We start from the raw sequence: 23,665 nt of genomic DNA on the forward strand, positions 1-23,665 counted from the left end.
GGTAGCTGAGTAGTCAGCGCGACAGAAGGTCAATCCTAAGGGCCTGTTTCATACAGCTCGCTCACCAGATGGTAGAGTTTTGCATCACCTCGGTTCCGAGAGTTCCGCAACCTATACAGAAAATTGGAATACAGATCAACGTAAACATCATTTCCGCCTTTTTTATTGCTCATGAAAACCACACACTGCATTTTGTACCACCATACAGCGAGACCTTTAGAGGTGGCGGTCCACATTGCTGTACACACCGGTACCTCTAATACGAAGTAGCACGTCCTCTTGCATTGATGCATGTCTGTATTCGTCGTGGCATACTATCCACAAGGTCATCAAGGCACTGTTCGTCCAGTTCGTCCCACTCCTAAACGGCGACTCGACGTAGATCCCTCAGAGTGGTACGTAGGTCACGTCGTCCATAAACAGACCTTTTCAATCTATCCCAGGCATGTTCGATAGGGTTCATGTCTGGAGAAAATGCTGGCCACTCTAGTCGAGCGATGTCGTTATCCTGAAGGAAGTCATTCACGATATGTGCACGACGGGGGCGCGAATTGTCGTCCATGACGACGAATGCCTCGCCAATATGCTGCCGATATGGTTGCACTGTCGGTCGGAGGATGGCATTCACGTATCGCCGTTACGGCGCCTTCCATGACCACCAGCGGCGTAAGTCAGCCCCACATAATGCCACCCTAAAACAGCAGGGACCTTCCACCTTGCTCCACTCGCTAGACAGTGTGTCTAAGGCGTTCAGCCTGACCGGGTTGCCTCCAAACACGTCTCCGACGATTGTCTGGTTGAAGGTATATGCGACACTCATCGGTCAAGAGAACGTGAGGCCACTCCTGAGCGGACCATTCGGCATGTTGTTGGCCCCATGGTGTCGTGGTTGCAAAGATGGACCTCGCCATGGACGTCGGGAGTGAAGTTGGGCATCATGCAGCCTATTGCGCACAGTTTTAGTCGTGACACGACGTCCCGTGGCGGCACGAAAAGCATTATTCAAGATGGTGGCGTTGCTCTCAGGGTTCCTCCGAGCCATAATCCGTAGGTAGCGGTCATCCACTACAGTAGTAGCCCTTGGGTGGTCTGAGCGAGGAATGTCATCGACAGTTCCTGTCTCTCTGTATCTCCTCCATGTCCGAACAACGTCGTTTTGGTTCACTCCGAGAAGCCTGGTCACTTCCCTTGTTGAAAGCCCTTCCTAGCAGAAAGTAACAATGCGGACGCGATCGAACCGCAGTATTGACCGTCTTGGCATGGTTGAGCGACAGACAACACGAGCCCGCGTACCTCCTTCCTGGTGAAATGACTGGAACTGATCGGCTGTCGGATCCCCTCCGTCTATGCGCTAATCGTGCATGATTGTTTACATCTTTGAGCTGGTTTATTGATATCTCTGAACAGTCAAAGGGACTGTTTCTGTGATACAGTATCCACAGTCAACGTCTATCTTCAGGAGTTCTGGGAACCGGGTTGATGCAAAACTATTTTTGATGTGCGTACTACTAAAAACAAATTTTGAACTTGTAGACAGCTACCAATGTATGCGACTGCAGTCTTTCTCGGCGTATTCCGCTGATGAATTCTTCTCGGGTATCAGCCGAGTGGTGGCGTCGTCTAGTCAACGTTTCAATGAGTTTCGTACCCATCATCTTCTGGCGAAGACTTCGCCAGAAGATGATGGGTACGAAACTCATTGAAACTTTGCGACAAGACGACGCCACCACTCGGCTGATAACCCGAGAAGAACGCATTAGCTACCAGTGTACTTATATAAGTAGTAGTCAAATGAAAACGAGACAGATGGTGAAAAGTAAACGCCATAACTGTTCATACAATTATCGCACTGTGTGACAAGACGGTCATTGCCTTCATGGAAAATGTTTGCGGTTGACTACGGAATCATGATTGTACCCAGGCGTGCACCTCTTCTTTCAAAGCAAATCGACGGCGTCGAATGTCTTTGGTTCAAATGGCTCTGAGCTTTATGGGACTTAACTTCTGAGATCATCAGTCCCCTAGAACTTAGAACTAATTAAACCTAACTAACCTAAGGACATCACACATATCCATGCCCGAGGCAGGATTCGAACCTGCGACCGTAGCGGTCGCGCGGTTCCAGACTGTAGCGCCTAGAACCGCTCGGCGACTTTGGCCGTCTCGAATGTCTTTCTTCAGGACTTTAAACATATGAAAATCGCATGGGGAGAGATGGGGGCTATTTGGAGGATGTGTAAGGGATTCGGAGCAAAACTTCTGCAGCGTAGTCTAAACAGTCTTGAGAACAGCTGCGGAAGTTCCTCTGGGAAGCCCTCACACAGCCTCCATATAGTCCCAAACTCTTCTCGTGCGATCTCCATATTTTTGGAGCCCTGAAGAAAGATATTTGAGGTCATCGATTTGCTTCGGCCTAATAGGTGCATGCCTGGGTACAGTCATGGTTCCGTAGACAACCGCAGACGATTTCCATAAAGGCATTGACCGTCTTTTCTTGCAATGCGATACATGTGTTAACAATTATGGCGATTACTTCTGAAATAATAAACAGTTAACTTACTTTTCCATATGTCTCATTTTTATTTTACTGCCCCTTGAGCAATAATCCCCCGTGGTGGATTAATATTGAAAATGTTTCGGTTTATTATGTACCAGGCCTGGTCAGCGCTCCAGCTTTCCCCACCACTGCGCTATTCCGAGCAGTTGTGCGAGTGAGACTGAAACGCCTAGAACAGCTCGGCCACAGTGGCCGACTGCCAGGCCTGTTATGTACATGAATTCTGCCCGCAACCACCTGTGAGATTTTGCACGATGTCACAAAATTTCAGACGACAGACGAAAGGAACATTTCAGTGTGACCGAACTAATTTATCCTACGGCTTTCTGGAGTATTATTATACTAGCATAAAAGTGCTTCTTTCGGAGCACAAAGAAGGCTAACATGCTCCGGTTTCAGAAGACTCTCACTAAAATATGGGGTACAAGCTGCCTTTCTCTACCTTCCTCGGCACTATTAAAAATTTTGGCATGCGAACATTCCGGGTGATCAAAAAGTCAGTATAAATTTGAAAACTGAATAAATCACGTAATAATGTAGATAGAGAGGTACAAATTGACACACATGCTTGGAATGACATACGGGATGTTGATAGACGTGTTCCTTAATTCTTTTGAACAATATATAAGGTACAAGTTAACTGTCATTGTCTAATAAAGAACCAAAAAAAAATACAAAAGTTCAAAAATTGTCCGACAGATGGCGCTTCATCTGATCAGAATAGCAATAATTAGCATAACAAAGTAAGACAAAGCAAAGACGATGTTCTTTACAGGAAATGCTCAATATGTCCACCATTATTCCTCAACAATAGCTGTAGTCGAGGAATAATGTTGTGAACAGCACTGTAAAGCATGTCCGGAGTTATGGTGAGGTATTGGCGTCGGATGTTGTCTTTCAGCATCCCTAGAGATGTCGGTCGATCACGATACACTTGCGACTTCAGGTAACCCCAAAGCCAATAATCGCACGAACTGAGGTCAGGGGTCCTGGGAGGCCAAGCATGACGAAAGTAGCGGCTGAGCACACGATCATCACCAAACGACGCGCGCAAGAGATCTTTCACGCGTCTAGCAATATGGGGTGGTTCTAATAAAACCCCATGTCATTCCAAGTATGTGTGTCAATTTTTACCTCTCTATCTACATTATTCCGTGGTTTATTGAGTTTTCAAATTTATACTGACTTTTTGATCACCCGGTATTTGCGCTTTTTTTTAAACATGCAATTCACCTCTCGCTGCCACAGGCTCCCCTAACTGTAACTCGCTCATACCCACTAGTTCATAGCTGCAAGTCGTTCATACCCACCCTTCCCCACATGGCCCTTCTCACTTACTCATTCAGCCCAACTCTTGTCATTGTCTCTTTGTGTCTCTCTGTCAGTGTCTCCTGTTTCACAGCGACTGTCTCCTTCGTTCTGTCCTATACCTACTGTCTTCTCTCACTGTCACAGTCTGTCTTTTAGTCTGTCTCACTGCCACTATCTACTGTCTCTCTCATTCCTCCCCACTGCTGCTGTCTATTCTCACTGTCACTGTCTCTCTCTTCCACATTGTCATTGTCAGAGACTCTGTCTCTCACTTCCACTTTCTTCTTCTCTTCATTCCTCTTCCACTGGCACTGTCTTCTTCACCCTTTTCCTAGCACTGTCCTGTCACTGTCAGCTATGCCACTATGGTCCTCTCTCTCACATACATTGCCATTGTCTCCTTCGCTCTTTCTATACCCAATCACTGCCTACCATCTTCCAGTATTTATTATTTTTCTGTCTCTTTCTCACTGCTACTATCTCCTTATTTCTCAGCACAAAAAAGGGCGAAGATGTTCACATGCCAAAATTTTTGCAAATATTTTTAAAGGTGCTAAGGAAAGTAGAATGAGGCAGCTGGAACCCCAATTTTCAGTCAGAGTCTTTTGAAAAAGGAGCATATTAGCCTTCTTTGTGCTCCAACAGGAGTATTTTGCCGATGGTTCCCGTCTTTTCCCTGCTACAACAGGGCATGTCATGTAGATGAAAAGAAATTTATGGGTCAGTAAACTTTTCACAGAGTACTTCTGTGAAACTGAAATAATGCAAAACTAATTTTAAGCCTTAGACTGGATTTTACATGCACAAACATTTTGCATATGCTTCAGTACTACAACATAGTGTTTCTAGAAACCTTCTGACGATGACGAAGACACTTTACAGCATATTTGTCAGTGCTACGTCACTTTATAAACCTTCGTTTTCGCACCACACCGGATATTACGTGCGTATTTTACGTGATCAAGTAGGGAAACTTTGAACCTCTGTATTTCGGGAACGGGTAAAAGTGGCTTGAAAATTTTCAAGGCTGTTCGAGATCGGAATCTTAGGAATACATAGTAAAAATTACAGGCATTTGCTGTGCGTAGCCATTTTAGAACACATAGCTCGGTTCTGACACCCAAAAACGACGTTTTTGGAGTTTCTCGATAATCGATAAGTACACTGATCAGCCAGAACATTATGATCGCCGACATACTATCGATAGATACCCGTCCAGGCGATATCAGCGTCACCTGTCAAGGAATGGCTGCTAGTCGGACACACGCACGGCGTTTGTAGTATCAGCGAGCGGGCTGTCGGTGTGTAGGCCCGCAATCTATCTGTGTTCCACCAAGGGCAAACTGTGATGGCCCGGAGGCTCGGCACGAGCATTTCGGAAACTGCACGACTTGGCGGGTGTTCGAGGAGTGCCGTGATGAGCGTCTCCAACACGTGGCGAAACAGTGGTGAAACCACGTCCAGACGTCGTGAGTTTGGGCGGCCGCCTCTCATTATAGATGTCGGACGTCGTAGGCTGGACAGACTGGTAAAACAGGACAGGTGGCTAACTGTGGCGGAACTAACATCAGACGTTAATGGTGGGCAGAGTACAAGTGAGACTGAACACACAGTGCGCCAGACACTCCGTACGATTGGATTCCGCTGCCGACGACCCATGTATGTGCCAATGTTAAAACCACGACATCGGCAACTACGACTGACATGGGCACGTGGCCATTGGCACTGGACGTTGGTGCACTGAAAGAGCGTAGCATGGTCTGATGAATCCCTATGTATTCATCATCATACCGATGGGAGGGCGCGAATCCGTCGTCTTCCAGAGAGACAACTCCTTGACACCTGTACTGCGGGACGGAGACGAGCTGGCAGCGGCTCCGCTATGCTCTGGGGAACATTCACTTAGGCATCCACGGGTCCATCGGAGATCGTGCAAGGCACCATAATGCCCAAGGAGTATCGTGCACTGACTGAAAATCACGTACACCCCTTCATGACGATCGTGTTTTCCGACGGCAGTGGCGTTTTTCAGTAAGATAGTGCACCATGTCACATGGCCAGGAGAGTGACGGAGTGGTTCGAAGAGCACAGTGGCGAGTTTCAGTCAATGTGCTGGCCTCCCAACTCGCCAGATCTGAATCCGATGGAACATGTCTTGGATGTCATTCAACGTAGCGTCAGAGCTCATCGCCACTCTCCCCAGAATTTATGGGAATTAGATGACTTATGTGTGCAGATGTGGTTCCAATTCCCTCCAGCGACCTACATGCCACGACGCTTCACCGCTGTTATCTATGCCAAAGTTGCACATATCGGCTATTAGAAAACGTGGTGATAATGTTTTGGCTTATCACTGCATTTTTCAGAACGTGAAGATGGCACTTAAAGATGAATGCCTACAGAATATACTTTTAAAATTTGAGCCATTTGCCGAGGTTATTTGCAAGTAGGGTAACTTTGGACCTCTGTCTCTCGGAAAAGGATAAAGATATCAAGAAAATTGTCAAGGTTGTTCGAGATCCGGATTTTGGGAATATATTGGAAAAATTTCAACCATTTTATGTGCATAGCCGTCTTCAGTTCGTGGCTCAGTTTTGGTATCAAAAACCAAGGTTTTGGGGTTTCTCATGCACCACCCATAATCAAAATGGTGCTTCCATAAGCCCCTTAAGGCCCATTATACACGATATTTAATGTAAAAGAACTAACCTGTTTGTTCCATTTGCCTAAACTGGAGGAAATGTGTAATAATTAAATTTGACCCTCTACTGTAGAATGGATAGAGTAAGAAGCTCCTTCTGTCGAGTATAAAAATGGTCCTTAGCCCACAGGCTATCCAACACACTAGACCCTTCCTTTTTATCACCAAGAGAAATCGAGGTATAAGCCCCGGAAAAATCTCGTTTTTATGAGTGGCTTTTTGGAAGATTTTCGGTAGCGCACATTGTCATATGCGTACTGATGTAACTACTAGACGTTGTCTGTGAGCTGCAACTGTTACGTGTCGCAGGTGCTGGTGTACAATGGACTGGGGTCGTGGTCACCGCTGCGCGCTGGTCGCGACGCGTTCCAACACTGCCCTGTCAGCAGCTGCACCATCACCACCAACAAAGCTGAAGCCTCGGACGCAGACGCCATCCTCTTCAAAGACCACTTCGTCAACCCAGGCGTCCATCGCCCCGCCAGGCAGGTTCGTTTCATATCTCCTGTTTCTTTCCTTTTTTGAACGCACTTCAGATCTCAACAAGCTTTGTAACACCACAAGGCACTTATTTTTCAAATCATCCATCTGGAACTCACTTCAGATCTCAACTAACTTTGTAACACCACAAGGCATTTGTTTTTCAAATCATCCATCCGGAAAGTTAATTTCATATGTAACACACACTATCTCCTAATATCGTGTCGGACCTCCTTTTTCCAGGCATAGTGCAGCAGCTCGGCGTGGCATTCACTCAACAAGCCTTTGGAAGTCCTCTGCAGAAAAAATGAGCCATGCTGCCTCTATAGTCGTCCATAACTGCGAAAGTGTTCCCGGGTCAGGATTTTGTGCACGAAATGACGTCTCGATTATTTCCCATAAATGTTCGATGAGATTCATGTCGGGCGATCTGGGTGGCCAAATCATTCGCTCGTATTTTCCAGGATGCTCTTTAAACCAGTCGTGAACATTAGTGGACCAGTGAAATGGCGCACTGACACCCATAAAAATCCTATCGTTGTTTGGAAACGTGAAGTCCATGAATGGCTGCAAAAGGCTCCAAGTAGACTAACATAACGATTTCCAGTCAATGAGGACCCAATCCATTCCAGGTAAACACAGAGCCACCATTATGAAGCCACCACCAGCTTGCACAGTGCCTTGTCGACAATCCAGATACATGGCTTAGTGGAATCCGCACCTCGCACTAACCATACAATCAGCTCTTACCAACTTAAATCTGGACTCATCTGACTAGGCCACGGTTTTCCAGTCGTCTAGGGTCCAACCGATATGGTCGTGAGCCCAGGAGAGACGCTGCGGCCATGTCATGCTGTTACCAAAGCCACACGCGTCGCTCGTCTGCTGCCATAGTCCTTAAAGCCAAATTTCGCAGCACTGTCCTAAAGGATACGTTCGTCGTACGTTCCACATTGATTTCTGCAGTTATATCAAGTGGTGTTGCTTCTCTGTTAGTACTGACAACTGTACGCAAACGCTGCTGCTGTCGGTCGTTAAGTTAAGGCCGTCGGCCACTGCGTTGTCCGTGGTGAGAGATAATGCCTCAAATGTGGTATTCTGGGTACATCCCTGACACTGTGGATCTCGGGACGCTGAATTCCCTAACGATTCCAGAATGGAATGTCTCAAGCATCTAGCTGCAACTGCTGTTCCGTGTTCAAAGTCTGTTAAATCACATCTTGCGGCCATAAGCACGTCGGGAACCTTTTCACATGAATCACCAGAGCACAAATGACAGCTCCGCCAATGCCCTGCCCTTTTATACACTGAAGATCCAAAGGAACTGGTACACCTGCCTAAAATCGTGAAGGGCCATCGCCACACGCAGAAGTGACGCATCATGACGTGGCATGGATTCGACTAATGTCTGAAGCAGTGCTGGAGGGAACTGACATCATGAGTCCCGCAGGGCTGTCCAAAAATTCGTAAGAGTACGAGGTGGTGGAGATCTCTTCCGAACAGCACGTTGCAAGGCATCACAGATATGCTCAATAATGTTGATGTCTGGGGGGAGTTTGGTGGTCAGCGGCAGTGTTTAAACTTAGAAGTGTTCCTGAACCACTCTGTGGCAATATTCGACTTTTGGAATGTCGCATTGTCCTGTTGGAATTGCCCAAGTCTGTCGTAATGCAAAATGGACATGAATGGACACAGGTGATCAGATAAGATGCTTACGTAAGCGTCAACTGTCAGAGTAGTATCTAGATGTATCAGGGGTCCCATGTCACTCCAACTGCACACACCTCACACCATTACAGAGCCTCCATCAGCTTAAACTGTCCCCTGCTGACATGCAGGGTCCATGGATTCATGAGGTTGTCTCCATACCCATGCACGTCTATCTGCTCCATACAATCTGAAACGAGACTCGTCCAAGCAGGCAACATATTTCCAGTCATCAACAGTCCAATGTCGGTGTTAACGGGCCCAGGAGAGACTTAAAGCTTTGTGTCGTGCAATCATCAAGGATGCACGTGTGGACATTCGGCTCCGGAAGCCCAAATTGATGATATTTCATTGAATGATTCGCATGCTGACACTTGTTGATGGCCCAGCATTGAAATCTGCAGCAATTTGCGGAAGGGTTGCACTTCTGTCACGCTGAACGATTCCCTTCAGCCGTCGTTGGTCCCGTTCTTGCAGTATCTTTCCCGGTTGCAGCGATGTCGGAGATTTGATGTTTTACCGGATTCCTGATATTCACGGTACACTCGTGAAATGGTGGTACGGGAAAATTCCCAAGTCATCGCTGCCTCGGAGATGCTGTGTCTCATCGCTTGTGCGCCGACTAACGCCACGTTCAAACTCACTTAAATCTTGATAACCTGCCACTGTGGCAGCAGTAACCGATCTAACAACTGCACCAGACATTTGTTGTCTTATATAGGCGTTGCCGACCGCAGCGCCATAATCTGCCCGTTTACGTATCTCTGTATTTAAATACGCATGCCTATACCAGTTTGCCGCGCGGGATTAGCCGTGCGGTATAAGACGCTGTAGTCATGGACTGTGCGGCTCGTCCCGGCGGAGGTTTGAGTCCTCCCTCGGGCATGGGTGTGTGTGTTTGTCCTTAGGATAATTAAGGTTAAGTAGTGCGTAAGCTTAGGGACTGATGACCTTAGCAGTTAAGTCCCATAAGATTTCACACACATCTGAACATTTTTCTATACCAGTTTCTTTGGTGCTTCGGCGTACGTTGTGTACGCAATACTACCGCTATCTGCATATGTGCATATTGCTGTCCCATGACTTTTCTCACGTCAGTGTACAATGGCTCTTGCCGAGCATTATAGCACAGCTTATGTACTGTGAAGTACTCGTGGGCTTCTTGATTTTTGGTAAGACTTAAATACCCATAAGACTGATACTGTGTCACAGAAAACCTATAAGAGATGCAATATTATCTTATTTGTGTGTCGATGTAGCTGTCAGTTTACTTTTCTTGATTTGCGAGACTCCGCTAGGAGATTCAAATTGTTCAAATGGCTCTAAGCACTATGGGACTTAACATCTGAGGTCATCAGTCCCTTAGGCTTAGAACTACTTAAACCTAAATAACCTAAGGACATCACACACATCCATGACCGAGGCAGGATTCGAACCTGCGACCGTACCAGCAGCGCGGTTCCGGACTGAAGCGCCTAGAACCGCTCGGCCAACGCCGCTAGGAGATCATGGTACTTAAATATAGACCTAGTAGATCGTACAAAGACGAGGGATGGCGTAGAAGTGTGTGTTCTACGTAACCCTCATTCCATTTGACGAGATTAAATGTATCTTTCCTAAGATGGAATTACATTATTACCTGCACAGGCGTGGCAACGTCACTACACTAAACGGTCGGCGCGGTTACTTCACTGGACGACGGTGGCTCAATACTTGCCGGTTAACAGAAACCCGTGAGAGGGAAACGAACTCGCCGTGCGCGTCTATCTTCGGCAAGCAGACATTCGGAGCCCACTTAGAGATAGGCAAGGGAATTGCTCACAAGTGAAGCTGCTCATCGCAACCCCTCAGATTTAGTAGTTAAGTGGCCCAGTGGATAGTCCGTCAAAACCTGAGCACAGATCAAGCACGAAATGAGGAAGAAGGTCCACTGAACAGCGAAAAAAGAAGCAAAATACACTCCTGGAAATTGAAATAAGAACACCGTGAATTCATTGTCCCAGGAAGGGGAAACTTTATTGACACATTCCTGGGGTCAGATACATCACATGATCACACTGACAGAACCACAGGCACATAGACACAGGCAACAGAGCATGCACAATGTCGGCACTAGTACAGTGTATATCCACCTTTCGCAGCAATGCAGGCTGCTATTCTCCCATGGAGACGATCGTAGAGATGCTGGATGTAGTCCTGTGGAACGGCTTGCCATGCCATTTCCACCTGGTGCCTCAGTTGGACCAGCGTTCGTGCTGGACGTGCAGACCGCGTGAGACGACGCTTCATCCAGTCCCAAACATGCTCAATGGCGGACAGATCCGGAGATCTTGCTGGCCAGGGTAATTGACTTACACCTTCTAGAGCACGTTGGGTGGCACGGGATACATGCGGACGTCATTGTCCTGTTGGAACAGCAAGTTCCCTTGCCGGTCTAGGAATGGTAGAACGATGGGTTCGATGACGGTTTGGATGTACCGTGCACTATTCAGTGTCCCCTCAACGATCACCAGTGGTGTACGGCCAGTGTAGGAGATCGCTCCCCACACCATGATGCCGGGTGTTGGCCCTGTGTGCCTCGGTCGTATGCAGTCCTGATTGTGGCGCTCACCTGCACGGCGCCAAACACGCATACGACCATCATTGGCACCAAGGCAGAAGCGACTCTCATCGCTGAAGACGACACGTCTCCATTCGTCCCTCCATTCACGCCTGTCGCGACACCACTGGAGGCGGGCTGCACGATGTTGGGGCGTGAGCGGAAGACGGCCTAACGGTGTGCGGGACCGTAGCCCAGCTTCATGGAGACGGTTGCGAATGGTCCTCGCCGATAGCCCAGGAGCAACAGTGTCCCTAATTTGCTGGGAAGTGGCGGTGCGGTCCCCTACGGCACTGCGTAGGATCCTACGGTCTTGGCGTGCATCCGTGCGTCGCTGCGGTCCGGTCCCAGGTCGACGGGCACGTGCACCTTCCGCCGACCACTGGCGACAACATCGATGTACTGTGGAGACCTCACGCCCCACGTGTTGAGCAATTCGGCGGTACGTCCACCCGGCCTCCCGCATGCCCACTATACGCCCTCGCTCAAAGTCCGTCAACTGCACATACGGTTCACGTCCACGCTGTCGCGGCATGCTACCAGTGTTAAAGACTGCGATGGAGCTCCGTATGCCACGGCAAACTGGCTGACACTGACGGCGGCGGTGCACAAATGCTGCGCAGCTAGCGCCATTCGACGGCCAACACCGCGGTTCCTGGTGTGTCCGCTGTGCCGTGCGTGTGATCATTGCTTGTACAGCCCTCTCGCAGTGTCCGGAGCAAGTATGGTGGGTCTGACACACCGGTGTCAATGTGTTCTTTTTTCCATTTCCAGGAGTGTAGAATCAGTGAACGCTGCAAGCTCAGCATGTGAGCAAAACTGAACAGCCATGGTTTCGTGGTTGTGTGGTCACATCGTTGGACTGCAAAGCAGGAGATTCGTGTCCAATTCATATTTTTTTTCACAAAATTATGATCTTTCCGTCAGGTTATTGACGTGTCTGTCCTTCTTCTGTAGTATTGGCAACTGTCATGCTATACTTTGATTATAGAATATGAGGAGGGAGGAGAGGAGATTAGTGTTTAACGTCGCGTGGACAGCGAGGTCATTAGAGACGGAGCACAAGCTCGGATTAGGGAAGGATGGGGAAGGAAATCACCCGTGCCCTATCAAAGGAACCATCCCGGCATTTGCCTGAAGCGATTTACGGGAATCACGGAAAACCTAAAGCAGGATGGCCGGACGCGGGTTTGAACCGTGTCCATATAGAACATGAGTCACGTGGTAAGAATATATTATGTATAAAATGTGAGAGCAGGTGAGATTCTGCATAGAACTCTCACAGAAAAGGAAACAAACAAACGGGGTGAACTGTGTTACAACAAAGGAATTCAAGGTACAAAACTTGCAAAATTGGACGCAACAGTCATAAAATGTGATACTCGTCTAGAACAAATAGGAGGTACGTACGCCTGGAGGACCCTTCCACAATCGGTGAAATTTACATCAATTTGTTTTCTTCTGTCATATCGACCGACGTTCTCACACACGACATGCGGACTGTGGAAAACTGGTAAGCTGAGTCCAAGAAAGAGTGACTTTGTGGCATCCTGAGGATGAAAAATATCGTAATCTGGATAAAGTTCGAAATCTATGTACTAAAATTGCAAGATTATTGGCTTAAATTATTACCTCAAACAATAATTTGTTCAGATGAGAAGGGTGGCGTATCGTATTGTTTAAGTTACTGTACTGGATTTTTTTTTTTTGGGTTGTGGTAATTTGGCATTAGCTGTTTACAAATTATCATTACTGCTTACTGGCGTGTTAATACCAGTAGGATGGTGATTCTTTTATATGAAGTGATTTGCAAACGTGGTGTATGTGTTTCTATTTTTCAGTGCTTTTGGTGTTGAGAGTATTTTGTTCTCAGCTTCATGCTTAAATCTTCCACATGTTTGCCAACTGACAGTCATTATTGGTTAACTGACGTATGGCTGCACAACTTCAAACAAATACAGCAAAACCGTATGTTTGTAATCTTGCTTTTCATTGTCACTAAGAATCATCTTAAGTGTGTAACAGAACGTTTTTCCCGTCATCTCATGCATTCGTGAAACTTGTCTGGTTGTTCTGATAAACGAGGAGAAAATGCACAGTACTCGTCAAGTTCTTTTCGATACAGATATAGCTTTTTCACATGCGTTTGACGTCTTCTTATTAAGAGAAAAAGCCGCAACGCAGCACTCGTCTCAAAGTACAGAGGCGTCATGGTATCCATCCTATGTTAGGAGGTAAAATGTAATCTAATTCATACATAGAATAGATTCTAACCTGACCTAACGTAACCTCCTTGACCCGCCAAACACAGACGGACATCGGACATACTGTGACCAAGCTGTCGGCCGGTAATATCGGGCGACATCTGACGACCGTTGTCGGTGCCACTATGAATGCAGCCTAAAGCCGTCGTCGCACGGACCGTGCATGCGAACGTTGAGCGTAACTGCCTGTTGAGACCCTTCACAGCCTGTTTTATGGGACTCAAGACCTGATAATCCCATGGGGAAACATGGGGACGTGCGTTATTTTGAAGCAGCAGCGCCCAACACGGAACTTGGTGCACCATTCCACAACGGTGGCTTTCAACAGACATGCTGCCCCACACACGTTCTTAATTCTGCGATGGATGTCTACCGATGTTTGTCCTTCGGCAGCTAAGGAAAAAATAACAGCACGTTGGTCCTGTTTGGAAGCATTTGGAATAACGTCGCCATAGTTCACGTTTCCGCATTTACCGGTAGCACCTCGGAACGAATTCCACAGTAATACCTTGCCTACATGTCGGTGCTTATATACCCACATCGGAGTCGCGTTACGATGCATATACGCTGCAGCAGCGCTCTCAAACGGAGACTTTTTGATCAGCCCTCGTATTTTGACCTCTTGCTTCGACAGAAAGACATCAATTGAATCAAAATACTTTTCTAAAATAGTGTCAAAATGAAGATGAGCAGCATTCTCACACTAGGCTGTGCAGAACCGATGGACGCTATCTCCAAAAAAACCTATTATGTCCCTACTAATAACATGTGGTTCCGACTTCAGATGCAAGTTAGTAAGACTGAGGATCATATCTAAAAGAAAAACTATATACGAATACTTTAACGACACGAAGAAAGCTGGTAAAGTTAGAGAGATAGGGAAAGGGACAGATAATTTCCAGCAATTTTATGTAGTGGCCGAAAGTGTCTGTTATGTTATATCAAAATTAACTTGTATCACTTAAAGTTAAGGTTACGACTAACAAAGCAGTTTTCATCTGAAGCACTCGATTTGCAACACATCGACTGGTCACGAGCTTTCTCGGATTCATGAAAAGAGCGACGAGTTAAATAGAATTATTTTACAACACGCGCCTCCTTTAGTCATCTGTCTGCTTCGTTATCGCCTCCAGGAGCATGTCTGTGGGCTTTCATTACTTCCTTGGGCTCTCGTTACGTAGACCGTCCCTCCTACACTATTTTTCTACATTTGCAAACAAGTTCAAAGTGGACACGATGTTTTACAGTCCACGAAAGACTTCGGTTCACAAGCTAATCGTGCAGCAATAAGAAAAAAACAGCCAGCGCTGCTTGTGGGCACGATGTGGCCTCGTCGTTCACTCAGCCCGCCTTGCCACATTGACAACGAAAGCTAGTAAGTTAATTTGCTATGAACAATACACAATGTTACCGTTAAAATGATTTTCTTAGCAAAATTTACACGTAAAATTTACAGATCAGTTTAGAATATAAGCGCATTCACAGTTTGGTTAAAATATGAATATCAGTATGAACATAATGACGCACCAGTTGTCCAGGTGAGTGATCTGGTTAGTTTAAAACATAACATGTTTCGGAAAGATACGATCCCACTATCAAGTCCTATAAAACAAGGAAAACACAAATAAATACTCCACTTTATTACATACACACGTTCCAGAACATTAATGTAATTAATGTGGGGTGTGCCTCGCCGTAGGCCCCATCGCCAACTCCACTTACGACGACTTCGGCACCGGCGGATGGACACCGGCTATGGATATTTCACTCGGGTGGAGCTGTGCAACCGCCTGGAGCGGCGGCGACGAGAGAACAAGGCCGGCCGCGGTGGTCTAGCGGTTCTCGGCGCTCAGTCCGGAACCGCGCGACTGCTACGGTCGCAGGTTCGAATCCTGCCTCGGGCATGGATGTGTGTGATGTCCTTAGGTTAGTTAGGTTTAAGTAGTTCTAAGTTCTAGGGTACTGATGACCACAGATGTTAAGTCCCATAGTGCTCAGAGCCATTTGAACCATTTGAGAGAACAAGACGCCGCTTCTATCGGTAAACAAGAGCGTTCGCGGAAGCCGGCGGCGCCGCGCAAAACGGACGAAGAAAACTCGTACCCTCCGCGCGGTAGCGTCCTTCACGACGAACCTGATGTGGAACAGGGCGGGACAACACCGCTCTCATTCGGCGAGAACATCGTACTGATGGGCCAAGAACCACTGGAAAGAGACAATAGCTTTGGAGAAACGGATGATTTCATCGTAGTGCGACACAAATGGCACTATCGGAGAAACTCGACAGAAGACGCGAAGCCTCAGAAACGACGAGCCGAGACAATTGAGATTACCAATAGGTTCACACCTATTACCACTAGAGATGAGAACAAGGACGACTCCACGCAGACACGAAACCTCGAACTAGGAACGTCGGAACAACAAGCCGCTGTTGCATCTGCCGCAGCAGAACAAAAACGTTTTCCACCAGTGACGATTTATTATACTGGCCAGTATGTGGAACTGAATAATGCGCTACAACAACAACTCTCTGGAACCCTGAAGGCCATCTTCCAGAAGTAAGTACCATTTCGAGTCCTTTGAGGATCAAAGAAAGGCTCTGTAATTTTTTGAGACCTACGACTTGCCACACTTCACACATCAACCACTGGAGGAAAATGAACATAAGGCGGTGATCAAAAATGGCTCAAATGACTCTGAGCACTACGGGACTTAACTTCTGAGGTCACCAGTCCCGTAGAACTTAGAACTACTTAAACCTAACTAACCTAAGGACATCACACACATCCATGCCCGAGGCAGGATTCGAACCTGCGACCGTAGCGGTCGCGCGGTTCCAGATTGTAGCGCCTAGAACCGCTCGGCCACTTCAGCCGGCTAAGGCGGTGATCAAATGACTGTCTGCACAAGTCACAGAATATCAACTCCAGGAGGCATTAAGTGAAAAAGGATTCCCCCACGCCAGGGTACATCAAAATAAAAGGAGAGATGGAGATCAAATCAGTGGTGTATTAGTTAGGCTGTCCACGTACTGCGTCGGCCTTCCTAAGGCAAAAGACAACCATAAAATCTATGACATCCGGTACCTTCTCTGCACGAGGGTGTGCATTGAAGGTTATCGGTGCTTCGAGTATACGGCAAATTATTGCTGCGTGAAGTGCGCTGGAGACCATCGAACCAAACACTGCAGCTTGCCCTGCACCTCCAAAGCAAAATGTACCAACTGTGACAAAGACCACTGCGCCTCATGGTGCAGTTGCGAAAAACATCTGGCACTCCTCCGGAAATATAAAGCCCAGCCGCAACAGCAGGACAAGAAACCGACGGTGAAGATCGTTCAACAATCGACAACGCCAACGACGACCAGCAAGATGGACTGTGAGGCACCAGAACAACAGCCATCCGCACAGGCCCAAATATCAGCTACCACTACAGAAGACTCCAAGACGACGGATTTGACGATCCTATGCAGACACACTGTCGCCTAGGAGAGACCAACCTGCAACATCACTACAGCCACCACAGGCACCTTGACACCAGCCATATCGGACATCGCAGCCCTACTTGTACAACTTCCACAGAAACTGACAGGAATCCTCACGCTCTTGGAGGGAATAATCAAGGCGTTTACCGCTCCTTAAGGAATGGATAACGCCCGCAGAACAAGACACCTCCGACTCTGCATTTTGAATGCCAATGAAGCAAGATGTAAAGAAACTGAACTGAACAAATTTGTTGAGCCTTACACCGAGTTGACACAGGTTGGACATAGTTCTGATATCGGAAACGCACCTGTCAATGATGGCTAGTTTCAGATTACGCAACATGAACGGTTATAGAACGGATCGGGTTGGACAAAGACGTGGCGAAACTGCAGTGTTCGTCAAAAACACCATACGATCAGGATGATCTACCGCCCCTGGAGTCACTGGAAGCTACAGTGGCTACAATCTTCACGGCAGTAAGAAACATAACTCTGGTGGCGGCGTATGTTAGCCCCAAGAAACAGTTGGTGGCCAGAGATCTTCATGCTGCCTTCGACCAATTCAACAAGGTCTTGCTTGGAGGAGACCTTTACTCCAAACATTGGGCTTAGCATTCAAGGAGGGCCAACCGAAAGGGACAGCAACTCTACGATGTAGAGAACGATCTTCAAGTCACCATCTATGGGCCACAGGAGCCGGGACACATCCCTGAGTTCGCTGTCCAGGAGTCTGACGTTCTCGATATAGCGATTGGTAAAAATATCGCTGCAAATCTACAGCTCAGGACCATCCAGGGCCTGTCATCTGATCACCTACCAGTTCTCGGACTTTTCGAGAGTGGCTGTCTCCCAATACCTTCTCCAAGCTCAGAGTTGTTAACTGGGATCACTTTGCGACATATCTTAACAATAACGTCCGACCGACGCAAGCAGTCTCTACAGTTCCGGAAATTAACATCGCTGTGGCAACTTTGACCGCTAAAATCGAACGGGCAACAAGACGTGCAGCGACTGATATCTTTCGTCATGAGCATCAATTTGAAACATTCCCTCCTCATCTCACCGACATCAAGCATCGCCGGAATACTCACAGAAAACGATGGCAACGATATAGAGATCCAGAAGATAGACGTCTGATGCAACCTTTGTCCCGGGAGCTACGCGGCCGAGCTGAAGAATGGCGGCAAGACCTCTGGGAAACAAAGATGGACGAAATGTTTCTCCAGACTAGGGAAGAGTGGCAACTTGTCAGAGCACTACGCCAACCGAGACCACCAAAGAGTGCAATACGAGGCCCCGATGGCCTCTTATACGATTCTCTTGGCAAAGCTGAATTGTATGTCGACGTATACGAACACCACATGACAGCTAGGCCCCCACAGGATGCAGAAGACGCAAGGGAAGAAGACCGTATCCGACAGCGAATCGCCGACTTCCGCCAACTCCCCGTACAACAGAGGCCTATTCTTAGCACTCCCGCTAAAGTTATAAGACTCATCAGGAAACGAACAACTTGGCGCCTGGCAAGGACTCTGTGACCAACGCCGATCTTAAGCATCTTCCGGGAAACGCCATCGTTCTCTTAACTCGAATTAACAACAGCTGCTTACTCAACGGCTACTTCCCTGCAGACTGGAAGATGGTGAAGATGATTCCTATTCCCCAAACAGGAAAAAACCCAACGTTGTCAGACAGCTAGTCTGTAGCCCACACTCGGCAGAATATTGGAACGGGTGCTGTTACAGCGTCTCAAAGACTATCTGGAAGAAAATAACATCATCCGCCACGAGCGCTTTGGCTTCCAGCTACGGTTATCGGCGGAGCTTCAGCTGCTTCGGATCACAGAGTCCGTACAACTGAACCTGAATAGACGGACCTTCATAGTTGGAGTTATCCTAGATATAGAAAAGGCATATGATCGGGTGTGGCGTGACAAGCTTATAGTCAAACTAGTCGATCAAACCCGTCTCCCCGATAGTTACATCAAGCTGATTGATAGCTTTCTGCAGGATAGGGGTCTGTCTGTACAAACAGATGGGAAGAAATCATCACTGAAAATTGTCTCAGCTGGCATCCCACAGGGAGCGGTGATATCGCCATGCCTCTTTAATTTGTATATTAACGACATTCCCAGCATTCAGCGCGTCACCGCCAGTCTGTACGCCGATGACACGGCTTTCCTAACTTTTGGAAGGAACATCGAACGACCTGTCAACAGGATGCAGCGACAACTTGTCGTCACCGAATAATGGGCAAAGAGCAATAAAATCACCCTACACCCTACGAAAACGGCAGCAATACTGTTTACGAAGAAACAGCCGGAACTGAGGACGCGACCTGACATCAATGCACAGCCAGTATCCTGGACTACGACGACAAAATACCTAGGATTGATCGTGGATAAAGGGATGACTTTTAGCCCACACATACAAGATAGAAAACTGAATACTATGTAGATGATCCAGGCACTCACGCTGTTTTTCACGAGCTTGGATCTAAACCCATCAACTAAATTAAAACTTTATAGAACAACAGTACAGCCCTCCCTGCTGTACGGCTCGACGTCTTGGGGAACAACATGTGACTCTAATACACGCAGTCTGCAACCACTACAGAACAGATGTTCGAAGTGGAGTCTAGGCGCCCCACGGTGGGCAAGGACGAGAGAAATTCACGAGCTGACAGGAGAAAAATACGTCGCTGAGAAGATAAAAGGCCGGGCTACTCGTCTTTTTCACAAATTAGACGAGTATCAGGAAAATGCCCGCCAACTTGCGAATGTAGGCCAGGCCCTGCCACAACATTGGCACAAATACAAGGTGCCTCGAGTCATTATTGCACCCCCACAGGACCATCAAAGATAATGCAATCTTCAGTTATTCGGTGTTTTACATGTAAATAGTTACTGTCAATCACTCGCACGACTACCTAACCAACACCCCAACACCCTCAAAGGACTCAAAGACCCACAGAGAGCCCAAGTCCCCTTGCAAACGAATACACGATAAAGTGGAACCATTTCTCACAAGTTGCCACCCCAGAAAATCCTAGGAAGTTCTGGTCTTACGTTAAATCAGTAAGTGGCTCGAAACATCATGTCCAGACACTCTGGGATGATGATGGCATTGAAACAGAGGATGACAAGCGTAAAGCTGAAATACTAAACACCTTTTTCCAAAGCTGTTTCACAGAGGAAGACCGCACTGCAGTTCCTTCTCTAAATCCTCGCACCAACGAAAAAATGGCTGACATTGAAATAAGTGTCCAAGGAATAGAAAAGCAACTGGAATCACTCAACAGAGGAAAGTCCACTGGACCTGACGGGATACCAATTCGATTCTACACAGAGTACGCGAAAGAACTTGCCCCCCTTCTAACAGCCGTGTACCGCAAGTCTCTAGAGGAACAGAAGGTTCCAAATGATTGGAAAAGAGCACAGGTAGTCCCAGTCTTCAAGAAGGGTCGTCGAGCAGATGCGCAAAACTATAGACCTATCTCTCTGACGTCGATCTGTTGTAGAATTTTAGAACATGTCTTTTGCTCGAGTATCATGTCGTTTTTGGAAACTCAGAATCTACTATGTAGGAATCAACATGGATTCCGGAAACAGCGATCGTGTGAAACCCAACTCGCATTATTTGTTCATGAAACCCAGAAAATATTAGATACAGGCTCCCAGGTAGATGCCATTTTCCTTGACTTCCGGAAGGCGTTCGATACAGTTCCGCACTGTCGTCTGATAAACAAAGTAAGAGCCTACGGAATATCAGACCAGCTGTGTGGCTGGATTGAAGAGTTTTTAGCAAACAGAACACAGAATGTTGTTCTCAATGGAGAGACATCTACAGACGTTAAAGTAACCTCTGGCGTGCCACAGGGAGTGTTATGGGACCATTGCTTTTCACAATATATATAAATGACCTAGTAGATAGTGTCGGAAGTTCCATGCGGCTTTTCGCGGATGATGCTGTAGTATACAGAGAAGTTGCAGCATTAGAAAATTGTAGCGAAATGCAGGAAGATCTGCAGCGGATAGGCACTTGGTGCAGGGAGTGGCAACTGACCCTTAACATAGACAAATGTAAAGTATTGCGAATACATAGAAAGAAGGATCCTTTATTGTATGATTATATGATAGCGGAACAAACACTGGTAGCAGTTACTTCTGTAAAATATCTGGGAGTATGCGTGCGGAACGATTTGAAGTGGAATGATCATATAAAATTAATTGTTGGTAAGGCGGGTACCAGGTTGAGATTCATTGGGAGAGTCCTTAGAAAATGTAGTCCATCAACAAAGGAGGTGGCTTACAAAACACTCGTTCGACCTATACTTGAGTATTGCTCATCAGTGTGGGATCCGTACCAGATCGGGTTGACGGAGGAGATAGAGAAGATCCAAAGAAGAGCGGCGCGTTTCGTCACAGGGTTATTTGGTAACCGTGATAGCGTTACGGAGATGTTTAACAAACTCAAGTGGCAGACTCTGCAAGAGAGGCGCTCTGCATCGCGGTGTAGCTTGCTCGCCAGGTTTCGAGAGGGTGCGTTTCTGGATGAGGTATCGAATATATTGCTTCCCCCTACTTATACCTCCCGAGGAGATCACGAATGTAAAATTAGAGAGATTAGAGCGCGCACAGAGGCTTTCAGACAGTCGTTCTTCCCGCGAACCATACGCGACTGGAACAGGAAAGGGAGATAATGACAGTGGCACGTAAAGTGCCCTCCGCCACACACCGTTGGGTGGCTTGCGGAGTATAAATGTAGTAGATGTAGTAGTAGTAGAAGCAAAAACCCCAAAGGCGATCACTCTTTGGACGCAATATGCCAAAAAAAAAAAAAGCCGACAAGTAGTGCAGTCGTGTCGTAATGCGGAAGCGGAGCGATTTCTATGACGTCCAAACGGGCATGATCATTGGCTTCGGGCCAAGGGCGGAAGTATTTCCAAAAGGACTAAGTTTGTAAACTGGCAACTGTGGTGTAGCAATGGTCATAGATGACGGGGTTGTACGACGGCTGCAGAGATGAATACTGGCGAATAGACGTGCAACAGTTAAGTAACTGATCGCCCAGATGAACCGAGGGCTAGCAACTGCGTCTTATCAACGACCGTTCACCGAACGTTGCTGCGTATGGACCTCCAGAGCAGGCGGCTGGTTCATGCACCCATTCTGACTGCTGTTCGTCGGCGAAAAAAGCTGGAATTTGCGCGTCAGTATCGCAACTAGACGTCCACTGACGGCTGGTGGTCTTTTCAGATTAATATAGTTTTGTGTTCCATCGCACAGATGTCATTTGGCGTGTAGGGCCCTGCAACAATTGTCGGAAGGGCCCAGGTTGGAGGAGAGAGCGTTACGGCTTGGGGAATGTTTTCGTGGCATTCCCTTGGCGGTCTAATCTTTCTGGAAGGCACAATGGACCAACACAAGTATGTGTCTATCCTTGGGGACCGTATCCAACCCTACTTGCGGTTTGTTTTTCCTCGGCATGATGGCATACACCAGCATAATAATGCAAAGAATCACACAGCTCGTTGTATACGTCCTTGGTTCAGAGATCACCGGGATGCGTTTACCTTAATCGCCTGGCCACCAAACTCACTGGATTTAAATCCAATCGAGAGTATATGGGACCACCTCCATCGGGCTGTTTGCGCCACAGATCCTAAACCGAGGAACCGAGCGCACTGGAGTCGTCACGGTTCCACATAACTGTCGGTAACGTCAAGAACCTCATTTACTTTCTCCGTGCACGTCTCGCAGCGGACCGCGCTGCAAAGTTTGGTTATTCAGGCTTTTGACAGATGGTGACATTAATATGACTGAACATTGTAGTAACATACATGTTATGGAAATCTGTCTCTATTGTCGATTTAGTGTTAAGTATCTTTAAAGTGTTATACCATTAAGCGCAGTCAAAACTTAAAATCAAGCGCCAAAAATTCATTGTTAGTTATATAAGACTCTGCATTCTGCACATTGTATTATAACGTTCGTAATTACCGATGGCGCTTAACATTCACATAGAGCACTGTTTGTTACCGAGAGTCAACTACCAACCACCTAGCAAAGATTGTAACTTGGTGTTACGTACATTTTATTTTCACCAACGATATATCTGTCGACAGAAATACAGTCGAACGTCTGTACGTCATTTCATAGCAAAACCTAAAAATACTCTTACGCCTATATTATCATATTTGCCTGTATTGAGAGTTGACAGAATATAATATTCACTGATATATGAACCCACATGTGTAAACACTGGTAACCAATCGAATCCTCATGACTAAAACTTGATCCCCACTCCAAAATATCCCATCACTTACAATATAGATTATAAACTGCTTACATTAAAACTAAATTACTACTAAGAAGATTACGTTGGTGGATGCTTTTCACAAGAACATCGCTACAGTAAGCCCAGAAATGCACATTAGACACTTACGTATTTTCGTTGATCGCGTTCATTCGTTCATCTCTGAAAGCGCAACATATTTCTATTTCCTCCCGGTCTGATAGCAACGAACTTTTCTGTTCCAAATGCCGTATATTCGAACTGTC

General features: G+C 46.9%; 1 protein-coding gene across 1 annotated transcript in view; it reads left to right on the top strand.

The window, feature by feature from the left end:
- Positions 1–23,665, top strand: part of LOC126183908 (glycoprotein 3-alpha-L-fucosyltransferase A-like) — a 306,953-nt gene that overhangs the window by 120,471 nt on the left and 162,817 nt on the right. Inside the window, exon 4 of the mRNA XM_049926252.1 lies at positions 6,879–7,058. Within this exon, the coding sequence (XP_049782209.1) occupies positions 6,879–7,058 (180 nt within the window). The remainder of the gene's footprint in view (positions 1–6,878; positions 7,059–23,665) is intronic.

Source organism: Schistocerca cancellata, chromosome 4 (genome assembly GCF_023864275.1).
Source record: "Schistocerca cancellata isolate TAMUIC-IGC-003103 chromosome 4, iqSchCanc2.1, whole genome shotgun sequence".
NCBI lineage: Eukaryota > Metazoa > Arthropoda > Insecta > Orthoptera > Acrididae > Schistocerca > Schistocerca cancellata.